General features: G+C 45.0%; 1 protein-coding gene across 2 annotated transcripts in view; it reads right to left on the bottom strand.

Annotated features, from left to right (window-relative positions):
- SLC9A1 (solute carrier family 9 member A1) overlaps positions 1-25,501 on the bottom strand; it is a 76,646-nt gene that overhangs the window by 9,941 nt on the left and 41,204 nt on the right. For both annotated transcript variants that reach the window (XR_013989314.1, XM_081015733.1), the window contains exons 2-8: positions 17,280-17,740; positions 9,730-9,980; positions 7,219-7,436; positions 6,125-6,327; positions 5,782-5,871; positions 935-1,005; positions 368-541 (exon numbers count right to left, since the gene is read on the bottom strand). Coding sequence is in view for 1 of the 2 variants with exons in the window: in XM_081015733.1 (XP_080871859.1) it covers positions 368-541; positions 935-1,005; positions 5,782-5,871; positions 6,125-6,327; positions 7,219-7,436; positions 9,730-9,980; positions 17,280-17,740 (1,468 nt within the window). In the remaining variant the exon portion in view is untranslated. The remainder of the gene's footprint in view (positions 1-367; positions 542-934; positions 1,006-5,781; positions 5,872-6,124; positions 6,328-7,218; positions 7,437-9,729; positions 9,981-17,279; positions 17,741-25,501) is intronic.

Below are 25,501 nucleotides of genomic sequence, written 5' to 3'. Positions count from 1 at the left end.
CATAGTCGTACCTCGGAAGTTGAACACCTTGCAAGTTTAATGTTTTGGCTCCTGAACGCCGCAAAACCGGAAGTGAGTGTTCCGGTTTGCAAACATTCTTTGGAACCTGAACATCCGATGCAGCTTCTGTGGCTTCCAATTGGCTGCAGGAGCTGCCTGCAGCCAATCAGAAGCCTCACCTTGGTTTTTGAACATTTTGGATGTCAAACAGACTTCCAGAACAGATTCCATTTGACTTCCGAGGTACGACTGTATATGTTAAGTGGTTTGAACACTCAAAATCACTGTGTTTCCTCCAATCAAAGTAAGCCTTTCCCCCTTTAATGAATAAAACAGCCCCACCTCCCTTGCTCTCCATGATACTTACTGCATGGAGACAGTGGAGACGGCAGAGGGGATCTTGCCCATTCCCCCGCTCTCCACCAGCTCAATGGCTTGCTTCATCTCCATCTTGTGATAGAAGGCAATCAGCTGGGGCTCCTTCGACCTCTCCCCAGCAATTAGGCACTTCTTCACATATTTCTTGTTGAAGCGATTCAGCCTTTGCAAGGGGATGAGAAAGACAACAACAATGTAAAGCTACAATAAGCATCGCCCACCCTGAAGATTTTGGACAGCAGCTCCTATCATTTCCTGGCAACTGGCCATGTTGATTGGGGGCGATGGGTGTTCGAGTCAAACGACATGGGGTGTGTGGTGTAGCGGCACAGGTTAGCCAGCCTGGGGTTTAGCTCATAAAAAATAGCACCATGTAACTTGCCTAGAGTCCTTGAGATTAAGCCCCCCCCCCCCCCCGCCAATGTTAATGTGGCATCTTAGAAAACCGAAACAAAAGAATTCCCAAACGTGATTATTACAAAAATCCAGTTACAATAGTAGACAATAATAATTGTAAGCAACTTATTATTTTCTCCCCTAGCTCAGTAGCACTTACTTGTCCTTCCAGTGGTGATGGCCATAGTGGCCACAAATGTCCTCAATCCCAGTCAAAAGATGATCCAAGAACTATTTGAAGGAGAGAGGAAAACAAAAAGTATGGATTTTGCCTCATCTACAGGGCACACCTGATCTCTGCAACAGAAGCACAACCTGGTGATGAAGTGATCTCTCCTTGCCAACCCCCCTCCACGCTCCATCCCTTTCACCTGCAGTATTTTGCACCTAGGACAAGTGTGACTGTAGTGGCAGCACACACAGAGCTCATGGGTATTGTTTTAGCATGACACGGGCAGCGATGAGGGATGCAGCTCATTAAACGTTTTGGAGGAGAGGATATCATGGTCTGCTCTCACCCCGTTCCAGTGCAGCTCTAGCATAGGAGTTCTCTTTCACCGGCCGGTGAAGTTAAACAAACCCTGGAAAGATGTATGTGCTTCCTTCCCTGTGCTGCAGCACACATTTAACTAGTTAAAAAGGTGGGGTGGATGCGAACTTCCCATCTGTATAATAAAGGCCAGATATTGCACTATAACTATCGAAAAGGGAATTGCAGCAAGGCTAAAATACAGCTTACTGACTGTGCAGGAATGTTCTTTAGCAATTGAACTGGGGTGTGTGTGTGGCTTCATTATTATCAGATAATGGAGGCATACAATTTGGACAAGAAAATTGGCTTCCAGGTGGAAAAATCAAAATTAGAAACAGAACTGTTAGAACCCAAAACCAAGATTTTGTCAAAGATGTATAACTTGCTGTTGAAATGGAATACTCAGGATGAAACGGTGAAATCCATTGGATGTTGGACATAACATAATGATGGCTGACTGGGAACAGTTATGGACCACAGGTATGAAGTTTACGGCATGTAATGCCTTAAGAGAGAATATTATGAAAATTATATACAGGTGGTACATGACACCAGTCAAGCTTGCAAAAATCTATCATTTGCCCGATAATAAATGTTGGAAATGTAAAGAAACTGAAGGTACATTCTTTCACCTTTGGTGGACATGCCCAAGGATTAAGGCTTTCTGGGAGATGATCTATAATGAAATGAAAAAGGTATATAAATATACCTTCCTGAAGAAACCAGAGGCCTTTCTCCTGGGCATGGTCGGCCAATTGGTGCCAAAGAAGGACAGAACTTTCTTTATGTATGCCAAACAGCAGCAAGAATACTTATTGCAAAGTATTGGAAGACACAAGATCTACCCACTCTGGAAGAATGGCAGATGAAGGTGATGGACTACATGGAACTGGCGGAAATGACTGGCAGAATCCGAGACCAGGGAGAAGAGTCGGTGGAAGAAGATTGGAATAAATTTAAAGACTATTTACAGAAATACTGCAAAATTAATGAATGTTAGAATGATGTCAGAATGAAGTTAAGTGGTTTTAGCAGCAATGTTATAAAGGTGTATGTAAAAATGGATTGTTAACAGGTGAGAATCCAAAGTTATAATTTATTAAGTTAAAGGATTAAGATAAAAACAAAGAGGGAAAGGAATTGCTGAATTAACTAACTGAACTGGAAAACAAAAAAGGGAGGTGTGAGGAGGTCAGGGAAGCAAGGAAATGAAATGTAAGGCATGGAAAGACTGATTTGCTTTTAAGTGTCTTTTATTCTTTCTGTATTTTGTATTTTTTCTTTTCTTTATTTCTTTTTTTTCTTTTCTTATCTATGTAACCTTTTTTTTGAAACCTTAATAAATATCATTTTTTTAAAAAAATGAACTGGGGTGTGTGTGAGAGAGACACACACACACACACACACACACACAGAGAGAGAGAGAGAGAGAGAGAGAACCAATGCTACACAGCATGCCATTAGAGCAGGCATAGGCAAACTTGGCCCTCCAGATGTTTTGGGACTACAACTCCCATCATCCCTGGGCCTGTCAGCTAGGGATAATGGGAGTTGTAGTCCCAAAACATCTGGAGGGCTAAGTTTGCCTATGCCTGCATTAGAGTATCATCCCTCAGCCTTTTCAGGCTGGGACTCATTAATCCCAACCTAAAACAAATCAAAACTAGGTTCCATATTTAACATACATGTTCCTCTCTTTCTTCTCTTGGGGTTTTTCTAGTATTTACGCTTCGGACATACTGGTTTAACTGTTGGCCCTTCCCCCAAAGGATCTGGGAGTTGTACCGTATTTTTCGCACGATAACACGCACCTGACCATAACACGCACATAGTTTTTAGAGGAGGAAAACAAGAAAAAAAATATTCTAAACGAAACACTGGATGTATGATTTTTGTGGTTCATGCTGTGGCCACAGACATGTGATCTGACGGTGAGGTTGGGGTAGCCCAATGCAAAAATCCTGAGGATCCATGTGGATCCATGCTTTGTAACCACGTTTTTGCACCACTGCGGCCCCAGGCAACAGTGGGTGCGTGATTTTTTTGGTGCAAGTTGTAGCCATGGACATGCTATGTGATCTGATGGTGAATTTGGGGTGACCCAGTGCAAAAATCCTGAGGATCCATGTGGATCCGTGCTTTGTAACCACGTTTTAAGTGGGGAGGGAAGGAAAAGCACTCAAGGGACAAGGAACACGCGTGGGGTGGGTGGAGAAGGATGCTGTTAATAATGCAGAAGAGGGGTATAAGAGGAGAAGGCTCCTCTCCTCTCCCGCTTTGCTCCTTTAAAGGCTCTGCTTCTCTCCCTCCTCCCGGCTCGCTGAAAAACTTTGCTACTATTTAGCCAGCTGAGGGGGGAGGAGAAGGGACAGAGAGCCTGATTGCGAAAAACTTTGCTGCTATTTAGCGAGCTGTTCTCTCCCTCCTCCCCGGCTCGCTGAAAAAAACAGCTCCGGACTCGTGTAAGCGGCTCCTCTCCTCTCCGCTTTGCTCCTTTAAAGCAAGCAGGCTCTCTGTCCCTCTCTCCTCCCCACTCAGCGGCTCTTCTCCCGCTTTGCTGTTTCAAAGCGGGCCACGGAGGAGGGAAGGAAGGGGAACCATGGATCCTCTGCTCACGACTGCAGCAGATCCCCCCGCCATCTGTAGGCATTCGCTCCATAACACGCACAGACATTTCCCCTTACTTTCTAGGAGGAAAAAAGTGAGTGTTAGGGTGTGAAAAATACGGTATTTATTTATTTCATTTTGTTTCATAAAATGTATGTGCTGCTTCATTGGAAACTGCTTTGAGCTTCTGTAATTTTTTTACCAAGAGTACAATACAATAACACTGTCAGTAAAAACAGTTAAAAGCAACAATTTAAAGAATTAACAAAATAAAACCAGCAATAAACTAAAAACACATTAAAGCAGACATTGACATTCCACGTATCTGATTAGACTCGTCTAAACAAAAATGCTCTTAGCAGGGTCCAAAAAGAGAACAGTGAAGGTGCTTCCCTGACGGCAATAGGGGTTACATGTGCAGGATGGGAGTTAGAGGCCTGTCAAAATTCTTGAACGCAAGTTACAGTTAGTTTCCAGAATTACGGGTGTGGGAGAGAAGGGAGCTATGACTGTAAAGATCTAGTATTTTAAAAATTGTTATGCAGACATATTCTCACCCCACCCGCCCACCCGTCCCCCAGTTGCCGCCACCACATTCTTCTTCTACAACTTTTTAAAAAAGCTACTAGTGTGGAAAAGTTACAGTTTATCTGCAAAAGCCTTCCCACTTTCTGTTGGTATATCTAACGGATTTTGAGTATGACAACTTCATCAGATGGGCTGATCCTACGATTAGACAGAGTGAGGCAGTCTCATTGGGAAGCTGATTTTCAAAGGGCAGCAAAGGTTTGTTATTTTGCACTTTTGCTACCAGGGAGAGGAGAGGTGCTTGCTGGATTTTCATATTCAGGTGCTGAATAACTTGACAGGCCTTGGTGCTTGGCGTGGGGCACCAGTTGCTGTTTCACCTCAGGTAGCAAAAAATCTGGCCCTGAATTGCTATTTCTTAGCTTTGGTATGTGGAGATCCTTTTCCCCAGTCAAAGGAACCTACTATTCCAGAAACAAGGGGCAAACCATCACAACTAGACCACTGGAATGCTTTTGCAAATAAACTATAGCATTTCCTCAGCATCTTGCAAATTTTGTTCTTTTGGGGTGTGAGTGGTTTAGAATTGGTACTGCCACCTTTCCCCCTGCCACTGGTGAGATCCATCTTAGGTGTGACCCACGTGGTCCTGACCCACTAGCAGGAAATAACTGAATTTGAGGACACGGGTTACATGAAGTGCCTTGATCAGCTGCTAGGTGGCACCAGCAAGCTATACCAACCAGTGCTTTGTTGAATTAAGCTATGGGAAATCTTTGAGACAAGAAATACTGGATGATTTTAGGTGACATATTTCAGCTTCCAATAAATCTTTTTGTGTGTGTTTTTTAAAGTTACATGTTATTTTGTACTTTGTAAAGTGTAAGTTGGAACCTGATATGAACTAGAAGAGTAGTAAGTATGGCTCGACAATCAGCCTATTACCTATTCATGTTATTTCATCCCACTTTTTGCAAACAAAACACAAAAAACCCACACATACCATCACATTTAAATTGTATACATTTTGTACACATTCTTCCTCTAAAATAAGCTTTGGGGGGGTTCCTTTCCTCCCATAAAATATGCTTTTTGTGTGTGTTAACAGCATGACAAAATGTAGAGAAGTGTATAATGTGGTTGATAGCTCTGTTACGATTTCCATGTCAAAGTCTGTGACAGGTGAATTAGGCCAGTTTGCTTTTCAATGCAAACTCTAGTATTAAGGCAGCTAAACAGAGGTTCTTCCTCTCTCTCTCTCTCTCTCTCTCTCTCACACACACACACACACACAGAGAGAGAGAGAGAGCACTCAGCACAAAGTAAAACAGAACTATTACCTGAGTGTGAATTTCCTCATTGATGGACCTCTTAGTCTCTTGCTTTTTTTTCACAGCCAAGAGATCTACCAAAGGGCGGATGGTCATTCCCTGTGGAGACATAAGCCTGGTTGAATTCAGCACGCCTTAAATACGGACTCTAGACTGTGTTTGGTTGGATTAATTTAGCCTTTACTCCACTTTACTCCCCCATATCCCACTAGTTCCCGCCCCCTTTCTTGGGGGACCATTAAAAATGGTCTCCTTAAGTACAGTCTGGTCTACCACCTCCTTTTGTTGCATGACCTCATTGCTGCCATGATGCCCCTAGGCCTGGGAAACAGAGGGGCTTCTACAGGCCTACCTGCACAAACACTGTGAAGAAGATGACCGTAATGATGGCAGTGAGGAACATGTCTCTCATTGGGAAGTGATCGTATTTGAGGAGGTAACCCAAGGAGAAGGCAATGGCACCCCGTAGGCCACCGTAGGCAATGATGAACTGATCCTTTGGAGTCAACTTCACAATGCGGAATTTGTTAATGAACCATGTCAGCCCCAGGACACCTGAGGAAATGATAAAAAGGAATGGTAACAGTTAAGGGAAAAAGTAAAGTTCAGGGTCCGTATGTTGTCGCTACAGATGGGAAGGCAAAGAAATCTGCCACGTAGCTAAAAATTATGTCAAATTTGTATAATTTGGGTGGTATTTGACACTAGCCCTATGCGGTGCATGCTACCAAATTTGAATGAGGAAGTCACCAAACACACACAGATGTGGCTCCAATGAGGTTTGAAACGCAGTCTTTAAAAGCAGAGAGAAAGAGAGAGGCTCAGCCAATACATCTGGAAATCACTATGAACCACGTTTTTTGAGACAGGGATGAACCTAGCCTCCTCCTGGGCTCACGCAACTCCCCCCCCCCTTCACCTCCTGCAAGGAAGAGTTTGAAAATTTCGCTTGTTGTTTGTTGTTGTTGTTGTTGTTGTTGTTGTTGTTGTTGTTGTTATTAGCCACCTTCTGTGATGTCTTCTGAACCTTACAAACCATTGTTAATCTTAACTATTCTTAACTAACTTGAAACAAGCCAACTTCAAAAAAGCACAAGTTCAGGATTCAAGTGCTAATGCTAAGCTGCAGCCGACTGAAATCAAAAGGTGGAGAATGTGAGGAAGATTAGGCTCGTTCCCATCTTGATAAATGATGGTTTCTCATGATGTCCAAAATGCGGCCATAATGTGCAAACGTGGAATACATGAAGCTCCCGACACAAGAAAAGCATTCAGATGCCTTGGGCTTGTTTGGGGGGATCCTTTTCCTGTTAAGCCTGCTGTTCTGGCCCTTTTCAGGCCTTACACACCTGAAATTTGAGGCCTGCCTTCGGCAGCACAAGCTGTGGGCAGAGGCCACCCCCACATCTCCCACCACTCTTGCAACTTTTCCTACCACAGCCTCACCTAAAACCCTAGCGATCAAGCAGAAAAGCAGGGTGCAGATGACGAAGGTCCAGTTCCAGTGATGCTTCCCGGCCACTGTGGACACACCGAGGAAAATGAAGATGAGGGTTTCGCTGACGCTGCTCCACATCTTCAGGAAGTACTTGATGGTGGTGTGGGACTTATGGGAGATGTTGGCTTCCACGTAAGGGCGCATAACCACTCCGGCAGCAATGAGCCTGCAAGGGAGGAAGAAGTATGCTATGGAAAGCCACAGGGCAGGCAGGATTCGTTCATTTCTTCTCAAGAATCAGGGAGGCCTTGTTACCTTTGCAGACTCTATACAGTCCACAACAGCCAATTTCGACTGGGCCTAAGAGATTAAGGAATGGGCCAAAACCCTGTAGTAGATCACATGTTTTGTCTGCACGGAAGTCCCAGATTCCATCTGTGACATACCCAGTTAAAAAGCTTAGGGGCAGGAGAGACCTTTACATAAGTGTCAGAAAAGACACTTGGGGGGGCTAGATCCCAGCGTAAAGATAGCTCCTTCCAGCTTATAGTGGAAAAAGTGCATCTCAGTGGGTACAGCATCTGCTTTGCATGCAAAGGTTCAATCCCTGGCATCTCCCATTTGAAACCCTTGAAAGCTGCTGCCAGTCAGTGTGAGCTGAGTGGAGCAACAGTCAGACTTCATTCCCTGCCCAAAGAAACAGGAATGTCTGTGGACAGGCTCATGCACACCAATACATCACTTGGGCTCCAGTGGCATTTCAAGCAGCATCACGCCAGTTGTAAAAAGTTATGGCTTCCCCCAAAGAATGAAGGGAAGTGTACTGTATTTTTTGCTCTATAAGACTCACTTTTTCCCTCCTAAAAAGTAAGGGGAAATGTGTGTGCGTCTTATGGAGCGAATGCAGGCTGCGCAGCTATCCCAGAAGCCAGAACAGCAAGAGGGATTGCTGCTTTCACTGCGTAGCGATCCCTCTTGCTGTTCTGGCTTCTGAGATTCAGAATATTTTTTTTCTTGTTTTCCTCCTCCAAAAACTAGGTGCATCTTGTGGTCTGGTGCGTCTTATAGAGCGAAAAATATGGTAGTTTGTTATAAGGGTGTTAAGAGGGAGGGCCGAAGGTTGAAGAAGGCTGCAGTAAAGCAACAGGGCCATGTATTCAAGTCTTGACAGCTGAAAATGGGGGTTGGGGGGTCCTAACTCCCTCTGCAGTGCTCCCATGGCCTTCTGCCCAGATTGGATTCACATAATCATAGAGTTGGCAGAGACACTACTCCAACTTCAGACATGAAGGAATATTTTGCCCAACATGGGGCTCGAACCCACAATCCTGAAATTAAGAGCCTCGTGCTCTACCAACTGAGCTATCTCTATTGCTTCTCGTTTGCCTGCTGGTTTCAAACTATGCAAGTGGGGGCCACTGTTCCTTTTCTGGCTGATGCAATCCAGCCCGACGATGACTCACTTGTTGAGCTTGGTGGGGAGCTGTTGCTATGTCAGCCTCTAAGAAAACAGGGTTACAAAACAGGAAGAGACCATGTATTTTGCTGGACCAATTGGGAGAGCTTTCATACAGTGCAGGCTTCATACATGGAGACAATGCCTTTGTAGAAAAAGACTCGTACACTGGTGTGTGTGCACATGTGTGCGCATGCAAAAGGGAGATCAGGTGGAGAGCTGGGTAATTTGAAGGAGACCTGCAAGGGTTTCTCACCCCCAACAATAAAACAATAGCAAGTAAACTTGCACCAAGTTGAATAAAATATGGGGCCCCCACCCACTGCTGAAATGTTGCCAGGAGAACTTGTACACTGGGGGGCTCACTGGGGCATAATGGTAGGCCCAGCCTGAACACTTCCCCCTCCTATCCCCACCCAGATGCCAACAGGTGGCGGGGGGCTTGTGGGGCACTGGGTCCAGGACAAGGGTGCTGGAGGGGAGGGGAGGGGAAGAGAGAGGGTGCCCTGGGAGAGATGAAAGATTGGGCAGCTTATCTGTGCTCTCACACAGCAGAAAAGGAGGCTGGGGTGGCTCAGCATGGTCAATTTGGGGAGGCCCGAAGAGGTCTAGGCCCCTTAGAGCTGGCGCCTATGGTTGCAGGTCTTTGTCCAGCTCTGCTAACTAACTTGAGAATTTTGTTTTAGAATTCCCGATCCACAGTGACTTATATGTAGGTCTTCACATACAGATGCATGCTATCCTAGTGGCTGCATTCACATGTAACATTTAGCACAAGGTTTGTTTTTGAGCTAGCGGCTGCTGTTTCGTTCTGGGTTTTACAACTTGGTTGAATTTTTGTTTCTGCTCACCACATCGTTATTATGCACCAAAGGCCTGCATATAAGGATTGTATAGATTGTTAGCCTGAAATTAATAAACACAATCAAGTTAGGTCACAAGGGATACACCCCTTTAGAAAGTCCTCAGCCTCCATACACCAAAGGTCTGCCTCCATCTAAGGCCGCTTCCTACATTCCAACTCAAATGTGGCATCCAAGCCCCCACCCACCGCCATACTTACGCCATGATGCCCGACAGATGGAACAGTTCTGCGGACAGGTATGCCATGTAGCTGTAAAGAAAGACGAAGAGGGGCTCGATGACACGGATATGGGAAGTGAAGCGGGAGGTGAAGGCTCCGATGATGCCATAGACAACCCCGACAAAGACGCCCCCCAGAGACACCACAAAGAAGCTGAGGAAGCCCAGGATGATATTGGTAAAGGTGACTTTGTCGAACGTAGCAAACTCTTCAAAAAGGTGGTAGAGAACCTGGAACGACAAAAGTGGGAGGGAGGGAGGGATAAGCAATGTAAGCTCACGGGAGCACTGATCAGAGGTTGGCCACGGGTGTGCCAACATGAGAGAGACGAGAAATTAGTATCCCACAAGGCAAGTGGGGAGGTTTCGAGAAATGGATCAAAAGGGAGCATTAAAAATAGACAAGAGCTCATCCTGCTGGATACAAACCTCATTCCTAATTGCTGCCTTAAGAGTTATCAAAGCTAATGCTGACAACTAAGCAGCCCTCCTCTGCTTGAACAAAAGAACCCTGAGATCAATAGTTGGAAAAGAGCTGCCATCTTGCTCTGCTTCCACCAGTGAGTTGGTTAATATGCAGTTAGTAGGAATCTGTGTTTCTTTCTCTCTCTCTGGCGTCTATACCAGGAATGGAGAACCTTTGGCTCTCCAGATGATGAAGAATTCCCACAGGACCCAGCAAACACACTCAACAGCCAGGTGTAATGAGAGTTATGAGTTGAGAAAATCTGGAGGGCCAAAAATTCCTCACCACTGCCCTACACCTTCAGTGTCTCCCCTAGGGCTTTTTAAAACAATTTTTTGCATGCAATGAGCCTGGTTTCCTAAACTATTGTTCAGGAACTGAGTGATGAATATTGGGCTCACATGTCTCCCATGTGTTGGTTTCAGGGCTCTGATCCTTATCCTTTGTTATGTCCGTTTACTATTCAGGATCTTCAGCTAGACTCAGATCATGGGTAAACTGACATTAAACCACAGTTCCTTGTTTCAGATGTAACAGGGAACTGTGGCTTAATGAGAATAGGATTCAAGTGTCAAAGCCAGTCTGCAACAGAAATTGAAAAGATGGGAAGTGTGCAGGCTCATTCTTGGCTTAATGACCAACCCTTTGAAGGGAATGATGATACTTAATTTCTAAGAGGGGCTGTTTTGACTTGTAAATGATTCATTCAAAAAAACCTGAATATTTCTTTCTAACTTAAGAGTCAGAAGTAGCAATAATACTGATGGGTGCTGATGAAAACAGTAAATATATCTAAACACACACTAGTCTACACCAATCTAGTGTTCTCTCTCTCTCTCTCTCTAAAAACAATTGGCCAGGAGCAAGTGTGCTATCCTAACTTTTTGACATTTTAATTTTTAGCTCCTGTTTTAATATTTAGCTATTTATTTCTTGCTAAAGCACATTCAGTGCAGCCTCCATTGTCAAATGCTTTTTTGAAGTGGGAAGTGAAATTCAAAGCCTGTTCCATCAGTGTCAAAATACCAAAACTCCACTGTACAATTTTCTTGGAATTTTAACCTTGACCAGCACAGAGCCTTTTTCAAAAACTGCCTATTAACTCTGTCCTTCTTCAGCCTCCATTACTGTTACAGAGCTCTAGAAGAGTTACGAAAGACCATCATTAGAAAAACAACACCACTTTCCTTTGTTGACACGTCCAAGATGAGCATGACCTACAACATAGGTCTAAAAGACCTCATTTGCACATGTGGCAAACTATAAACCACGGTTTACTGTGCACAAGCAAACTGCTCCCATCTTGTTCTGCTCCATTCCCCCAACATACATTAGGAGGAAACAAAACCATGAGCCCTACTTTAGCATTACATCTGAACTAGGGGTCATGGTTTGATTTGTTCCCCAAAAGACACAATCTGTAGACAAGCTTTGTTTTTGGCTCACTGATCAGGAGTTGTTGAGAGCAAAACAATCCAGGTTCCCTGGCTTGGATGCAGGGCAAAGCTAGGAACTGTGGTTTGTTTCTCCCCAGTGTCAGCAGGGAGGAACAAAAAAGCCAAGTTCATTGAGTTCACAATAGTAAACACACAGTAAACTATGGTTTACTGTGATGTGTGAATTGGCTTGTGTAAAACGGATGGGATATCTTTGGCACTTCAGAAATTTGTGGACTCCAACCCCCAGCATCCCTAACCACTGGCCATGGCAGCTGGGGCTGATGGGAGTTGGAGTCAGTCCTACAACATCTGGAAGGCCGCAGGTTCCACATTCCTGCTGTATAAACTTGGCTAAAACTCTCCTACTGCTTTAACATTGCTCCTCTTGCTCTCAATTTCCATTACATATGGTGTTTTTTATAGCTTCTCCCTTCCCAAGATTCTACTGCTTATTCAGGGATGGCATTAAAAAAAACCAGTCTGGAGGGGAGGCTTATTAGAGCCAATTTATAGATTCAGCTCCCCTTGGCAAATGAGCTTTTCCCTACCAGGATGGAAGGGAAAATCCTACCCTTCTTAGGTCAGATTCAGAACCAAGTTCACCAGTGAACTCAACCAAAGGAGATGGAGTGGAGGGGTGTGTGAGTCCCTGGAGAGCCTGTGCCAGGCAATGTATAAGGCAGCTTCCTATGTTCCTAGGAGAAGCAAACAAAAAGGGCAAGGCCTCGTAGCATGGCACTCCCTGCCTTGGCCCATTAAGGCAATGGCCCAAAGGTCGCTCAGCGTCCAATGTCTTGGAGAGATCTCTCCGGTTTGGAACATTGCATCCTCTTTCTCGCCATGCTCTGTGTTCTGGAAAGGCATGTGCAAAGGGGAAAACAAGATCACAAACTCTAGTGTTACAGACAATGGAGAAATAAACCTTCCTCTATCCACTTTCTCCATGCCATGCACAAATGCATGAACTTCTATCATTTCACTTCTTACTTGCCTTTTTTCCAAACTAAAAAGTCCCAAACACTGCAACCTTTCCCCTTTAACATTTCGGCTGCCCTTTCCTGAACCTTTCCCAACTATATGACATCCTTTTTTTAAGGTGAGATGACCAGAACGGCGCACCGTATCCCATGAAGTGAGGCATTCAAAGAGCTGGTGTTGACCTTTAAGGCCCTTAGGATCGGGATTCCTGAAGGACCATCTGTCTCTATGGGTAGCAAGACCTTCAGCAGAGAACCATCTTAGGGATGCCTCACCATCTGAGGCAAAGCGAGAGGCTACCAGGGCAGCGCTCCAGAGAAAGGACACAGCTCACATGCACAAGGTTGGCTCTGTTTGCAAACCACAGTCTGTCAGCATTCAGTCTGCCTCAGGCCAAGTGAGGATTCAATGATCTAAGCCTTATGAATTACTGTGTGTACTACTAGTAGCAAAAAATTAAAAACCCCAGAGGACAATAATAGTGAACAGGACTGAGAACACTGCAAGCGGAGATCTGTTTACACTACTGGGCATATATTGACATCAGGCAGGCAGGCGCCTTCACTATACCCTTTTTGGCGCCGGCTAAAACATTTTTGTTTAGGCAAGCCTGTACAGAGATGTAGAATGCTGGCGTGTGTTTTAAACTGGGTTTTTAGCTTATTGTTGATGCTAATTATTTTTTGAAAGCTTTGGAAAAGTTGCTTTTAACTTTTTTTAAAAAAAACCTGATAATCTTATGATTTGATTCTTTTCAGGGTGGCTTTGATTTAAATCAAATCAATTTAAATCAAGATTTAAATCACTAGTCAGAAAGACTCATTCTTGCTGGTATAATCTTAATATTTACAACCAGATGACAGTTTCATTTTTGGAATAATAATTTTTCAGAGTAGTTTTTACAGTTATATCAAAAAATACTGATTTGGTTATACTATTAGAAATACAAAGACAGGTAATTATGAAATTATTGTTTAGATTTGGACAACTTTTCTGCTGTACTTTATTGGAAGGAGAAAAATAATCATTTCCTTAATAACAATTTAAACAATTTATTTAACTAAAACAATAACATTACAGCATATGTATCCATGTTTGTTAACTGATGTGGTTAAACGATTTTAAAAAAACACACACATGAAAAACTTAAAACAAATCCTTATTTCCTGATGAATAGCCTTTGGACTATAATGTAACTTAAATAGAAAACTTTTTAGAAATATTTTTCCTCCAAAAGCATTTTATTTTAAAAATATAATTTAAAATTTTAAAAAATCTGATTTAAATAAAAAATCTGATTTTAAAAATAATAATCCATTTTTTAAAATAAAAAAATCATTGATTTTTATCCACCCTGATTCTTTTTGCAAACTGTTTTGAGGTTTAATTGCAATCAAGCGGTCCATGAATCTTGTGAAACAGATAAATATATTAAGTAGCAGGGAACACATGAGAAATGAAGCAGTAGGATTGAACCCTCCTATTCCCTTTGGTGCAATGAGAGCAGCCCCAACCCCCCCCCCCTTGAACATTAGCCCCACCCTAGAATTGATTTGAGGTTGAATTTGGATTGAGTGTTTCTGGTTTGCATGCGCGTGATGTGCACAGCCTTAGAAACTAACAAATTACATTTTCCATTTAGAGATCTCAGAACTCTGTTGTTTCTTAGAATTCCTGAGCAACACCAGGTACTTTCTGCTAGTCTACGATATATTTTGGAAAGTGGTTTGTCTGATCACTGTTCACCTCTAAAGCAATGCTATTTTTCTAGGAAAAAGAGGTCCCAGAGCTCACCATGAACTTCTCCCTTGTTCTCTTAGAATGGCAATGGCGCCCCACCTGAGAGGTGCTAGAGTTGAGCTCCGGCTGAAAAAAAAAGCCCTGCTCTTATGATATCATATCCAAACTTTTCATGAGAGTTCCAGAGATCAAGGAGGCCATTTTGAATCAAGATGGTGAGCTGAACAAAACTGCACTGGTTTTAATCACTGATTTAAAAACTGTACCGCTTTACTGATTTCTTTGAATTCCTATGTAAAGCTTGGTACGAGACTGAGTTACAGTACACCTCAGCACTGCACATTCAACTTGATTTATAACAATGCATAGCAACACACGACTTTCCTGCCTCCACAGTCCCACTGGTCTCTAAATAGCACAGGGTGTGAGGGGGGGAGCTGACAGAAATGCCTTCCTCTCGGGCAAGGAGGACTCTGTTTCCCACCCATTAGGAAGGGGAGTAGAAGCACCCCCTGGGTAGATTCGCAGCATTTTGGAACTGGAAACACTGCTGCCAAAACAGAACAGCCACAGGTTCAAACTGTCAAAGGGCAAAGGAGTTCATTAGCTGCAATAAATCACAACCACGCCAGAGAAACCCCTTCTGGAAAAGGCAAGGAGCACCACCCTCTTGAGTCACTACGAAGTAACAGTACACATCTTGGGCAGCAGAGGCCTCAACGCAGATGAGTCACCCATCCATGCCCTTTTGCCACATTGGTAGTCATAAATCAGCTTTCCGATGCCCTCCTTCCCCCTGCACTTTCAAGTGCTTTCTGATGGGTGAAGTGAAAATCCTCATCTGCCTCAGCAACGGAAGGCATGGCAAGGCGATGCCCATTGACAATTTAAGCACACACAAATCCCACCAGGTGTGCAAGCCTGAATGTTTGTAGCTGGAGAGAGACAAATAAGACTTCAGTCCCAGCTTGGCTCTCCTCTGTCCCTGCCAGATCACACGTTTGGCAGGCGATAAGGCGAGATGTGGGAAGCTGCATGTCCCCCAAAGGCCCCACCCCCGCAAAGAGCAGGGAGCATCAAATGTGCCACAGGAACCTAGGACATTGCCTTACAGCAAGTCAGACATTGGGCCTTCAAGCTTAGTAACATCTACACAGACTGGCAATGGCACCCAAGGGCTTCAGCCAGAGAGCCTCTTCTGCTCTACCTGGAGATGCCAGGGATTGAGCCTGGGAACTTTTGCATGCAAGATAACTGCCCTAGCACTGGAACACAGGCAGCTGCCTTATACAGAGCCAGACTATTGCTCCAGCTAGTTTATTAATGTCTACACTGACTGGCAAGAGAGCCAGTGTGGTGTGGTGGTTAAGAGCGATAGACTCGTAATCTGGTGAACCGGGTTCGCGTCTCCGCTCCTCCACATGCAGCTGCTGGGTGACCTTGGGCTAGTCACACTTCTTGAAGTCTCTCAGCCCCACTCACCTCACAGAGTGTTTGTTGTGGGGGAGGAAGGGAAAGGAGAATGTTAGCCACTTTGAGACTCCTTCGGGTAGTGATAAAGCGGGATATCAAATCCAAACTCTTCTTCTTCTGGCAGCAGCTCTCCAAGGTTTCAGAGTTGGGGGGGGGCGGGGAATCTTGCCTGGAGAATTTAGGGATTGAAGCTGGGACCTTCTCCCTGCAAGGCCGATGCTCCCCACTGAGCTACAGCCCTTCCCCTTCTCTACAGGCAGAAGGGTATCGGTATCTTGCAACCAGACCAACACAAGAGCTACAGCAAAGGCACAACTGCTTCTTCATTCTCAGCCATTTGCTGACAGCAATTCCTCACCGGCAAAGTGGAAATCATGCCCTGGCTGATCATCCAGTTTACATCCAGGTCATTCTTAAGAGACTTTGCCTTACAGTATACGGCAGAGGTAGAGCCCAGGGGTCGGAGGTAGCCCTCCAAGCCACACTATCTGGACCTCAGGACTGTCCCCCATGCTACAACCCCTCCCCAGATACCCCGCTTCTCCAGACCAAGCCCCTCACCACCCCTGCTTTGCAAACAAAAGTGATTTTCAGCAAACTAGACCACGCGCTTCCTCTGATAATGCCTTTCACTTGCTTGGGTGGAGGACAGAGAAGGATGGGTGTGTGGGTGTAAAAACCAACCTAATATTCAAAGATAGCATGTACATTTGTTGCTCCAACTACATCACACCCTTCCTGCAAAATTCCATGGCATATACGTGATCAGTTTTGGAGACAAAGGCAGACTGTGTACCTTGACCAACATACCAAGGGTGGTATGCAAAGTACTCGTTCCTTTTGCACAAGTACCGTATTTTTTGCTCTATAAGACTTACTTTTTCCCTCCTAAAAAGTAAGGGGAAATATGTGCGTGTCTTATGGAGCGAATGCAGGCTGCGCAGCTATCCCAGAAGCCAGAACAGCAAGAGGAATTGCTGCTTTCACCTCTTGCTATTCTGGCTTCTGAGATTCAGAATATTTTTTTTCTTGTTTTCCTCCTCCAAAAACTGGGTGCGTCTTGTGGTCTGGTGCATCTTATAGAGCGAAAAATACGGTATTTATGCTTGTGCAATGAAATATCCTACACACACATCCCCAAATCTGTTCCGGAGGGTTGGGAGAACCCCTAGAACTGATTTAGGGGGTGCACAAGGGGAGAAAAGAAGGGAAAGTTCCACTGCAGAAGTCCTTGAGCCGATGGAACAAGTCATGTAGCACTACTCTGGATACAACCCTACATTTCCATTCTTGTGCCAACCCGTTTGTGTGGCCCTTGACGGATAGTGCCCTAGGGATCAGATCTGCTTCCTATCCTTCCACCTTAAACAGAGCCCCAAATCCAAAACCTGAGGCAGCTGGCACATGTTCCAACTTACGGTCCATTTCACTTACCACAGTGACCGCATCATTCAACAAAGACTCGCCGAACACCAAAATGTGCAGCAGCTCGTTGATGTGGATCTCCTCAAACACAGCCAGCACGGCAACAGGGTCCACTGCCGAGATGATGCTGCCAAAAAGCAGGCAGGCCAGGAGTTCGGTGTCCTGCAAACCGGTGCCGTTGATCTGGCACACGGCGTACATCAGCGAGCCCACAAAGAAGGCGTTCCACAACGTCCCCAGCACGGCAAAGATCAAGATGGTGCCCAGGTTCTCTGTGAACTGGCGTAAGGGGAGGAAGTAGCCGGCATCCAAGATGATGGGCGGGAGCAGGAAGAGGAAAAAGACGTCCGACTCTAGGATTGGAGGGGTCTCTCCCACAGCTTTGATGAGCCCCCCGACCAGCAGCCCTACAACAATCAGTAAGCAGCTCTCTGGAACTATACTGGAAATGGTTGGAATCACGTGGAACCCTGGAAGCGGAGAGAGAAGCAAGACGGTAAAGGTCAGTTCCTCTTCAGCTGCATTGTGTTGACTCCAGAACTTCTTCCACCCACAGTTACACAAAAAGCCTTTGTCCATCTGGTCCCCTCTATATAATTTGGACTACGACTCCCTTCAGCCACAACGAGTACAGCCGTCCTGATGGGAGTTGTAGCCCAAAACACTTGGAGGGCATCATGTTGGCAAAGGCCGAACAAAGAGAATGGCACAGAGTCGTGGGAGGGCAGAAGGACCCCAACTGAAAGACAAAATTTCAAGTAAACCTGAATTTGCTGTGGGAGAAGTTGAATTCTATTACCCATATACAGTATACTACACAAACCAGATATATTTGCATAAATCCTTCTTTCAGCCTTAGGCTGTAATCCTATATGTGCCCAGGAGTACGCCGCATTAAAATGAGTGGGAATTACTACTGAGTAGACAGGTATAGGATTTCTCTGCGGGAATAAATTAATATGTAATTTCTCTCTCTCTCTCTCTCTCTCTCTCTCTCTCTCTCACTCACACACACACACACACACACCCTCTTACATCAGCTTCCCAGAGTCCAAAAACCAAGACAGGAGTTTATTTGAACAAAAAGAGTCACTTAACTCAGTCACAGAATGATCCCCTGCCCTTTAATGCTAATGCTCCATGCCACAATTAATTTGCTGGCCTTTATTTTAGCATTTCAGTTGAGTTTTTAGCTGTTTCTTTTAACTGTGGTGTTGTTTTAATTATTCTATATTGTAAAAATGCTGTGCAACCCATTTTTACTTTTTGTAAACCATGTCAGAAGTATGCAAACTTAAATTTAGCACACTTAAAAATAATTACAATACAGACATCAAATTGAAACATTAATATTCATGTATTTATTTCCTCACAGACAGATAGGAACCAAGCAGGTGAGCACCGGATAACATACAGTGCAATAAAACACTGGAAAACATACACAGCATCTCTTCAAGTAATTAAGTTATACAACAAGTGTTGTAAACAAAATCTGCCCTTTTTCCCTTATGGGGTATCCAAGAGCCTGTATAGAGTCCTTACGTGGGTTCCCTATTGGTAGGAGAAAATAACAGAGGCCAACCAGAGAATATTGAGAAGCAAAGCAGCTAGTAAGCCTGATCTTTATTAAAGCTGTTGCAACAGGGTGCTCCCCTCACACGCAGAAGGATGGAGGAGGACCCAGAACAAAGGTGTGCCTGCCATTTTAAATTCCCTGCCCTGGAGCTCAAGACCACCCCTCCATACATCATACATACATCACAGAAGGGGTGTAACCCAAGACCACCCCCCACAAACATCATACCTACATCACAGAAGAGGTGGTCTACAACAGAAATTTGAATGTTTTCCTGTCTGTCAGGTTATCCGATAATGCCTTATTTGATTGCCTTTCCTGGTAGTCTGGCCATTCCTTTGAGATGGTGATTTCCCAATTCCTGAGACAATGGGAAGGTTCCCTCAACCCCTCCCTCCTTGCAGAGAAAACATTTGGTCAGTTTGGGAGTAAAAATGGTTTCAGGACAGTCTTCCTGTGCTGCTCCATATATATATATATATATATATATATATATATATATATATATACACACACCTGTATTTTTTAATTACACAAGCAACACTGTATTCTGTACCTTGACAGCAACTGGCTATAAAACCTAGTGCTCTCCAAAAGCCTGAGCAAAGAGGTATGTCTTTAATCAGTGCTGAAAAACCAGAAATGGTGGTGCTCAATGCACCTTAAAGCAGAAATAATGACTAACTGCCACTATGGAGAGGGTCCTATCCTGCACCAGTACCCCATCTACTATTGCCTCCACTGGAGAGGGGGCAAAAGCAAGAATGAAATGCCTTGAATCCTGGACAGGAAGTGCTCCACACTGCAACGATATGTTGCAAATCGCCATTATAGATAGAGACCTTCAAATCGTGCTGCCTTCCTCCCAGAGCTGTTATGGGTTTTGTTAATTCCTCTAAATTCATCCCTGCTGTTTAGGGGTGGGAAGACAACTGGTAGGCACGGCGTGTTCTGTCCTCCGACTCCCTGGCAAAGGGACCTACAGTATTTTCATGAGAGGCAGCCATTCTTGATCAACACCTCCGTTGCTTTGTTCTTCCATGCTGAATTGCTGGGCAAGTCCAACCATCTGGCTCAGGGCGCAACCTGTTGAGCTGTAAAATGCATCCCTCTGACACTAGGGGTGAGGAGCATGCAAGAGGGTATAACAGAGGCCAGCCTGAGATACTCCGTGCCTTCATTCAAATACGCCCCCCCCCCCCACGAGCATAAAGGGCCAACAGCAGGTTTGTGGCCTGGAGGCATGAGATGTGTGCACAGGGAAGAGGGAAGGAGTAAAGTTCCTGTTCCGGAGGTGAGGACTCTGAATCTGAACGGCATGCAGGGGGAGCCCCAAAAGTGCTGCAACCCAATGAACCTGTGAGGCCAGTGGCTTTCACCCCCCACGTCTGAAGATGTGGCACCGCCGTCCTCGTGACTCCACTGTAGAAGATCCTGGAAGCCCTAAGCCTCCCAAGGCTCCACTGCAGAAGATCGCGAGAGAAGGCTGGGCCTCTTCAAGTAGAGGAGCATCCTGCAGCAAAGGTGCTGGTAACTATTGGGCTACATCTGGTGCTGCTGTTCAGTTTGAGCAACTTCAGAGCTTTATAGTCCCCCAAGCACAGGCTTGGAGCCAGTCTGTGCCCTGCCTGAGCCACCTTGCCTTGCGTCCAGCCTGAACCTGGTCGAGCCTTGCAGCACCACAAAGCAGGACAGCAGAACTGGCACCTGTTGGTGGGGCGCTCTGGCCACGGATTTCCTGCATTAAGCAGAGCGTTGATCTGGATCAGGAGTGGGGAACCTATGGCCCTCTGGATGCTGCTGAACTCCAACTCCCATCAGGCCAAGCAAGCATGCTCAATGGCCAAGAAGGATGGGAGATGTAGTACAGCCACATCTGGAGGGCCAAAGGTTCCCCATTCCTGGTCTACATGGCCTCCAAAATCCTTCCAACTCTGCAATTATCTGAGTTTGCTCTCTAGCTGTCTGGCTTTAGCACTTAAGATAATGCAGACATCTTGGCACCGAGAACACAGACCCACCCTCTCCATTTCACTATCTGCCTTTCTTTTTAAATGAAAGTTGGGCTGATAGGGGATAGGTATTGTGTGGAGTGCTGCCTTAAGACCTGGGGGTGGATGATTTGTGGGGTGGACATTATCCTCCTCCTCAGGCTCCATATTAAATTTCTGGGGTAGGGTGTGGAATTCCATTCACTCATGTATCACTAGAAAACCCAGAATGAAGATTGTTTGATTGGCATAACTTAAAACAGCTTCCAGAATTTGGATTGTCTGGGTGCGGAACTGCAATTGTTTTTAGCAAGGGAGTACAGCTTGCTGAGCCCAGCTGGTGAAAGGCAATCCTTTTTGCACACTGCAGAGAAACACCAGGCAGCCTTCCTGGAATGGCAAGTGCCTAGCCCCAGCTCAGAACCCACTGCTCAGAACAACAGCTCTGCACCGGGCTCCTTCGTGATCACACCCTGGTTTCCCCCTCACACCACCCCTGTCTCATATGCAACAGACCAGAATTTAGCAGTCATCCAAGGACAGAACGATGAGTCAGCAGTTTGCTGCCAGTGCCAGATGAAAAACGCACCAATGGTGGCATGAAGAGAGAATGGACCACCAAAATATGGACACCAACGCCACTATTTCCCTCTTTCTCTCCTCGGTGCACGAAGTAGAGAGGCTTTCATGGTGCTGCCTGCAGAGTATCAGTTAAAATCCACAAACCGAATGCCAAGCAGACACCCTGGTGCTGCCTGGCATTCAAAGCAGTCTGAAGGCAGGCATCATTAGTGATGGCAGAGTCAACAAAGCTGTACAGAGCTTTTTGATGGCTGCTCTGTTCTAAAGCAAAGGTATCCTGCTAGATGCCATTATCCCCTAGCTCCCATCAGTCCTCCCTTTTAGAAAGCAGCCTGTTTAATGGTGTGCATACAAACATTGGAGAGATGTGCGTGCAAATCTTTAGATAAAATATTTTTTAAAAAAAAATAATCACCTACCACTAGTAAAATGTTACTGTTGAATGAGAGATTTCTAAAATAGAGAAGCAAAACCGAATAGCATCTCTTAGACTTGCGTTTATTTGAAGTTTATTTGAAGAGCTAGATAAAGACCCGAAGAACTGAGAATCGATCTCCCGTCTTTTTCTAGCAGCTCAAACTATGACTAGGGAATCTTGGAAGGACTTCAAATTCTCGCATCTTGATTATTGGTACTAGTGGGTTTGGAGAGTAGCTCTATTTGAGAAGCTTGTGTACAAGATGATCAGGAGGTCAAAGAAAATGCAAGCTATTTGTTGGGCTTAGGTACTCATTTATCGAATTCACTTGGTTACAGGAACAATAATAGAACTATTCCAACCCAATGTGTCAGGTTGGTTATTTTAGATATTAGTTGCTCTCTCTTAAGTGTTCAGCAGGGTACCTCTTGCTTGCCTCTTTGGATTTTGCAATCTGTAATAACGGACTTTCTAGCTTTCCTTGATGGGTTTTCTCGTCGTAATGATATGTAAATGCATGCTTTGGACATGTTTGTGTTTTATGGCTCTCTGCAGCAGGTGTGACATGTAGGGGAAATGACCACTTGGAAGTTTTGACTGTGGCAATGTAGTTTGTGTTGCTGAGCATATGAAAACTCAATAAATATTATAACTTTAAAAACCCACAAGCAAAATGTTAAGTACTGAGACTCCAAGATAGTAATAGCTAGGTAAGCCAACCCCGTCTCCACCCCAGCCCAGCCCCTTCCTCAGTTCCACCCCTGTCCAAAGTATCAATGCTTTGACCATGATGCCCATTAGCTTTCTCTGTCCTTGCCTAATTAATCCAACAAAGCCAAATTAAAGTTGGAAGCCAATATCCATTGAACTCATCACCCACCTGCAGACTCGTGAGCTGCTCGAGTCGCTGAAGGCTGCAGCAAAGTCACTCCCCCAACCCCCCACTTTACAAAAACAGCAGAGTTAAGTACAAATTAAAGACTCAAATCTAGAAATTATAACTGTCTCTCACTTTGTCCCCCTGGGCTGTCAGGATTCCATTAGGATGGAGCACCCCTGAGTTAATGAGAATGAAGGATTCAGAATCTTTTTTGCAATGCTCTAAAAATAACATCCACACTGAGTGTGCTTTCATTAAATCTTTGATCTTGGTTGAAATTCAGAACACCCAGTCACTCTGCACCTCCCATCTTTTTATAACTAAAGAGCCTGGGGTTTTTTGTTTTTGGTTCTAGCAGATTGCTGCTGTGAGTGTTCCCGAACAATACAAAAGCCAGATACCGACGAGACAGAAGAACAGTAGAAGCTTGCAAGCTGGGCACTTGGGCTATAAGACATGTGACTAAAACCAAGCATGTTAAATCTGTCACTCGCTTGCTCGCCTGCGGAGAGCAGAAATCAACCCCAGGTGAGCAGGCAGGAAAATTATCCCAGTCTTAAACAGAAATCAAGACACGTAACTAGAATCAAGCACATGAATTGCTGGTCGCCTGCAGAGAGCAAAAATCAACTCCAGGTGAGCAAGCAGGAAAGTTATTCCAATCTAAGAAACAAAGCAACAAACTCCACGCCCTCCCTCCTGAATTGCTATGACAAAAGGTGTAAATCTTTTGGCATTGCCATTTCAGCAGTGGTAGTAGAGGAGCAAATGGAAAATCCTTCCCAGGAGTATCTTGCTCCCACACCAATCCAAGAAGAGAGCTGGTAAGAATCAAAGGAGGAGTGAGTACTTGAGGTTGGGGCATGGGGCAGGTTCAAAATGTGAATCCCTGCTTGAGAAGCAACTTCCATAGAATGCCCCTGTCAAAATGAAAATAAAAAAATCCTTCCAGTAGCACCTTTAAGACCAACTAAGTTAGTTCTTGGTATGAGCTTTCGTGTGCAAGCACACTTCTTCAGATACTTCTTCGTGCTTGCACACGAAAGCTCATACCAAGAACTAACTTAGTTGGTCTTAAAGGTGCTACTGGAAGGATTTTTTTATTTTGACTATGGCAGACCAACACGGCTACCTATCTGTACCTGTCAAAATGAGGCTGTTCAAAAGTCCCTTCCAGCGTTTAGTATTATAATAATGAGTTCCTGGTGCTGTCAGGGGACTTTATTTGCATCTCTTCCCCAACTGGGAAAACAGAGATTAAATACTGAAGCCAGCATTCCCCAGGACACCTTCACGTCATTTGCTCATCTCTGTAACCAAGGAAACCCTCTCCTACAGGCTGAATCTCCCCTGCTCTTCCAAAACTTTCTCTTAGTGCTGCACACTGCCTAAGGAGGTGATAACACCAAGCATCTTCCAGATGTATCAGAGAGGGTCTCATCCAGCTGAAAACACCCTTCTTTGTTTCCTGGGCAACGTGTGACATCTTAGCTCCAAAAAGGCACCCTGAGGACAGAAAAATCTCTTCTACCTCCAAATCCAAAATAGCTTACGCCATGGGTAGGCAAACTAAGGCACAGGGGCTGGATCCGGCCCAATCGCCTTCTAAATCCAGCTCGCAGATGGTCCGGGAATCAGTGTTTTTACATGAGTAGAATGTGTCCTTTTATATAAAATGCATATCTGGGATATTTGTGGGGCCTGCCTGGTGTTTTTACATGAGTAGAATGTGTGCTTTTCTTTAAATGCATCTCTGGGTTATTTGTGGGGCATAGGAATTCGTTCATTTTTTTTTTCTTCCCAAAAATATAGTCCGGCTCCCCACAAGGTCTGAGGGACAGTAGATCGGCCCCCTGTTGAAAATGTTTGCTGACCTCTGGCTTACGCCAACCTTCCCTAACCTGATACCCCCCCCCCTTTCAGACATTGTTGGGACTACATATCCCATCATCCATATCCAACCGTGGGCCATGCTGGCTGGGGCTGATGGGAACTGTAGTCTAAGAGCCCTCAAGGTCTCATTGCTCTGCAGCAGCTCCATAAACCACCTCTGGAACTGATAGTGGGAATCTATAAAGTTGCTAACAGATTAAAAACAGGACTACCGGATATGAGCAACACACCTGTAACATTCCTCTACTTACAAGCGTGGGGAACCTTTTTCACCCAAGCGCTGCATTTCCTTCTGGGCAACTTTCCAAGCTGCCTGGGGTGGGCGGGGCCAGAAGCAGAAACGGACAGAGAACTGAGCGTAAATCTTTACCTTTGTAAAGGCCAGTTACTGCACACTGGCTAGTTTCTGCACACGCTCACACTCCCCCCTTCCTCTGCTTCAGCCAGAAAAGTCAGAGGCACTATCGGAGTTCAAGAACACCTTCAGACATGAAGCAGGGTCAGTGAGAGATGTGGGCCAGGCAGAGAGGCCCTAAGGGCCACACTGAGCCCCCAGGACAAAGGCTGCTCACCTCTACCCTACTGTATAAGGAACGGCTACATAAACAGTAATAATAATAATAATAGTAATAATTTATTTATACCCTGCCCATCTGGCTGAGTTTCCCCAGCCACTGTGGGCGGCTTCCAACCGAATATTAAAAACAATACAGTGTCAGACATTAAAAACTTCCCTAAACAGGGCCGCCTTCTGTTGTCTTTTAAAAGTAAAATAGTTGTTTATTGCCTTGACATCTGCTGGGAGGGCGTTCCACAGGGCGGGTGCCACTACCAAGAAGGCCCTCTGCCTGGTTCCCTGTAATCTCACTTCTCACAGCGAGGGAACCGCTA

Source organism: Podarcis pityusensis (assembly GCF_964106645.2).
Source record: "Podarcis pityusensis genome assembly, chromosome: 8".
Classification (NCBI taxonomy): Eukaryota; Metazoa; Chordata; class Lepidosauria; order Squamata; family Lacertidae; genus Podarcis; species Podarcis pityusensis.
Note: the sequence above shows the minus strand (reverse complement) of the source record. Positions and strands in the feature narration are given on the sequence as shown.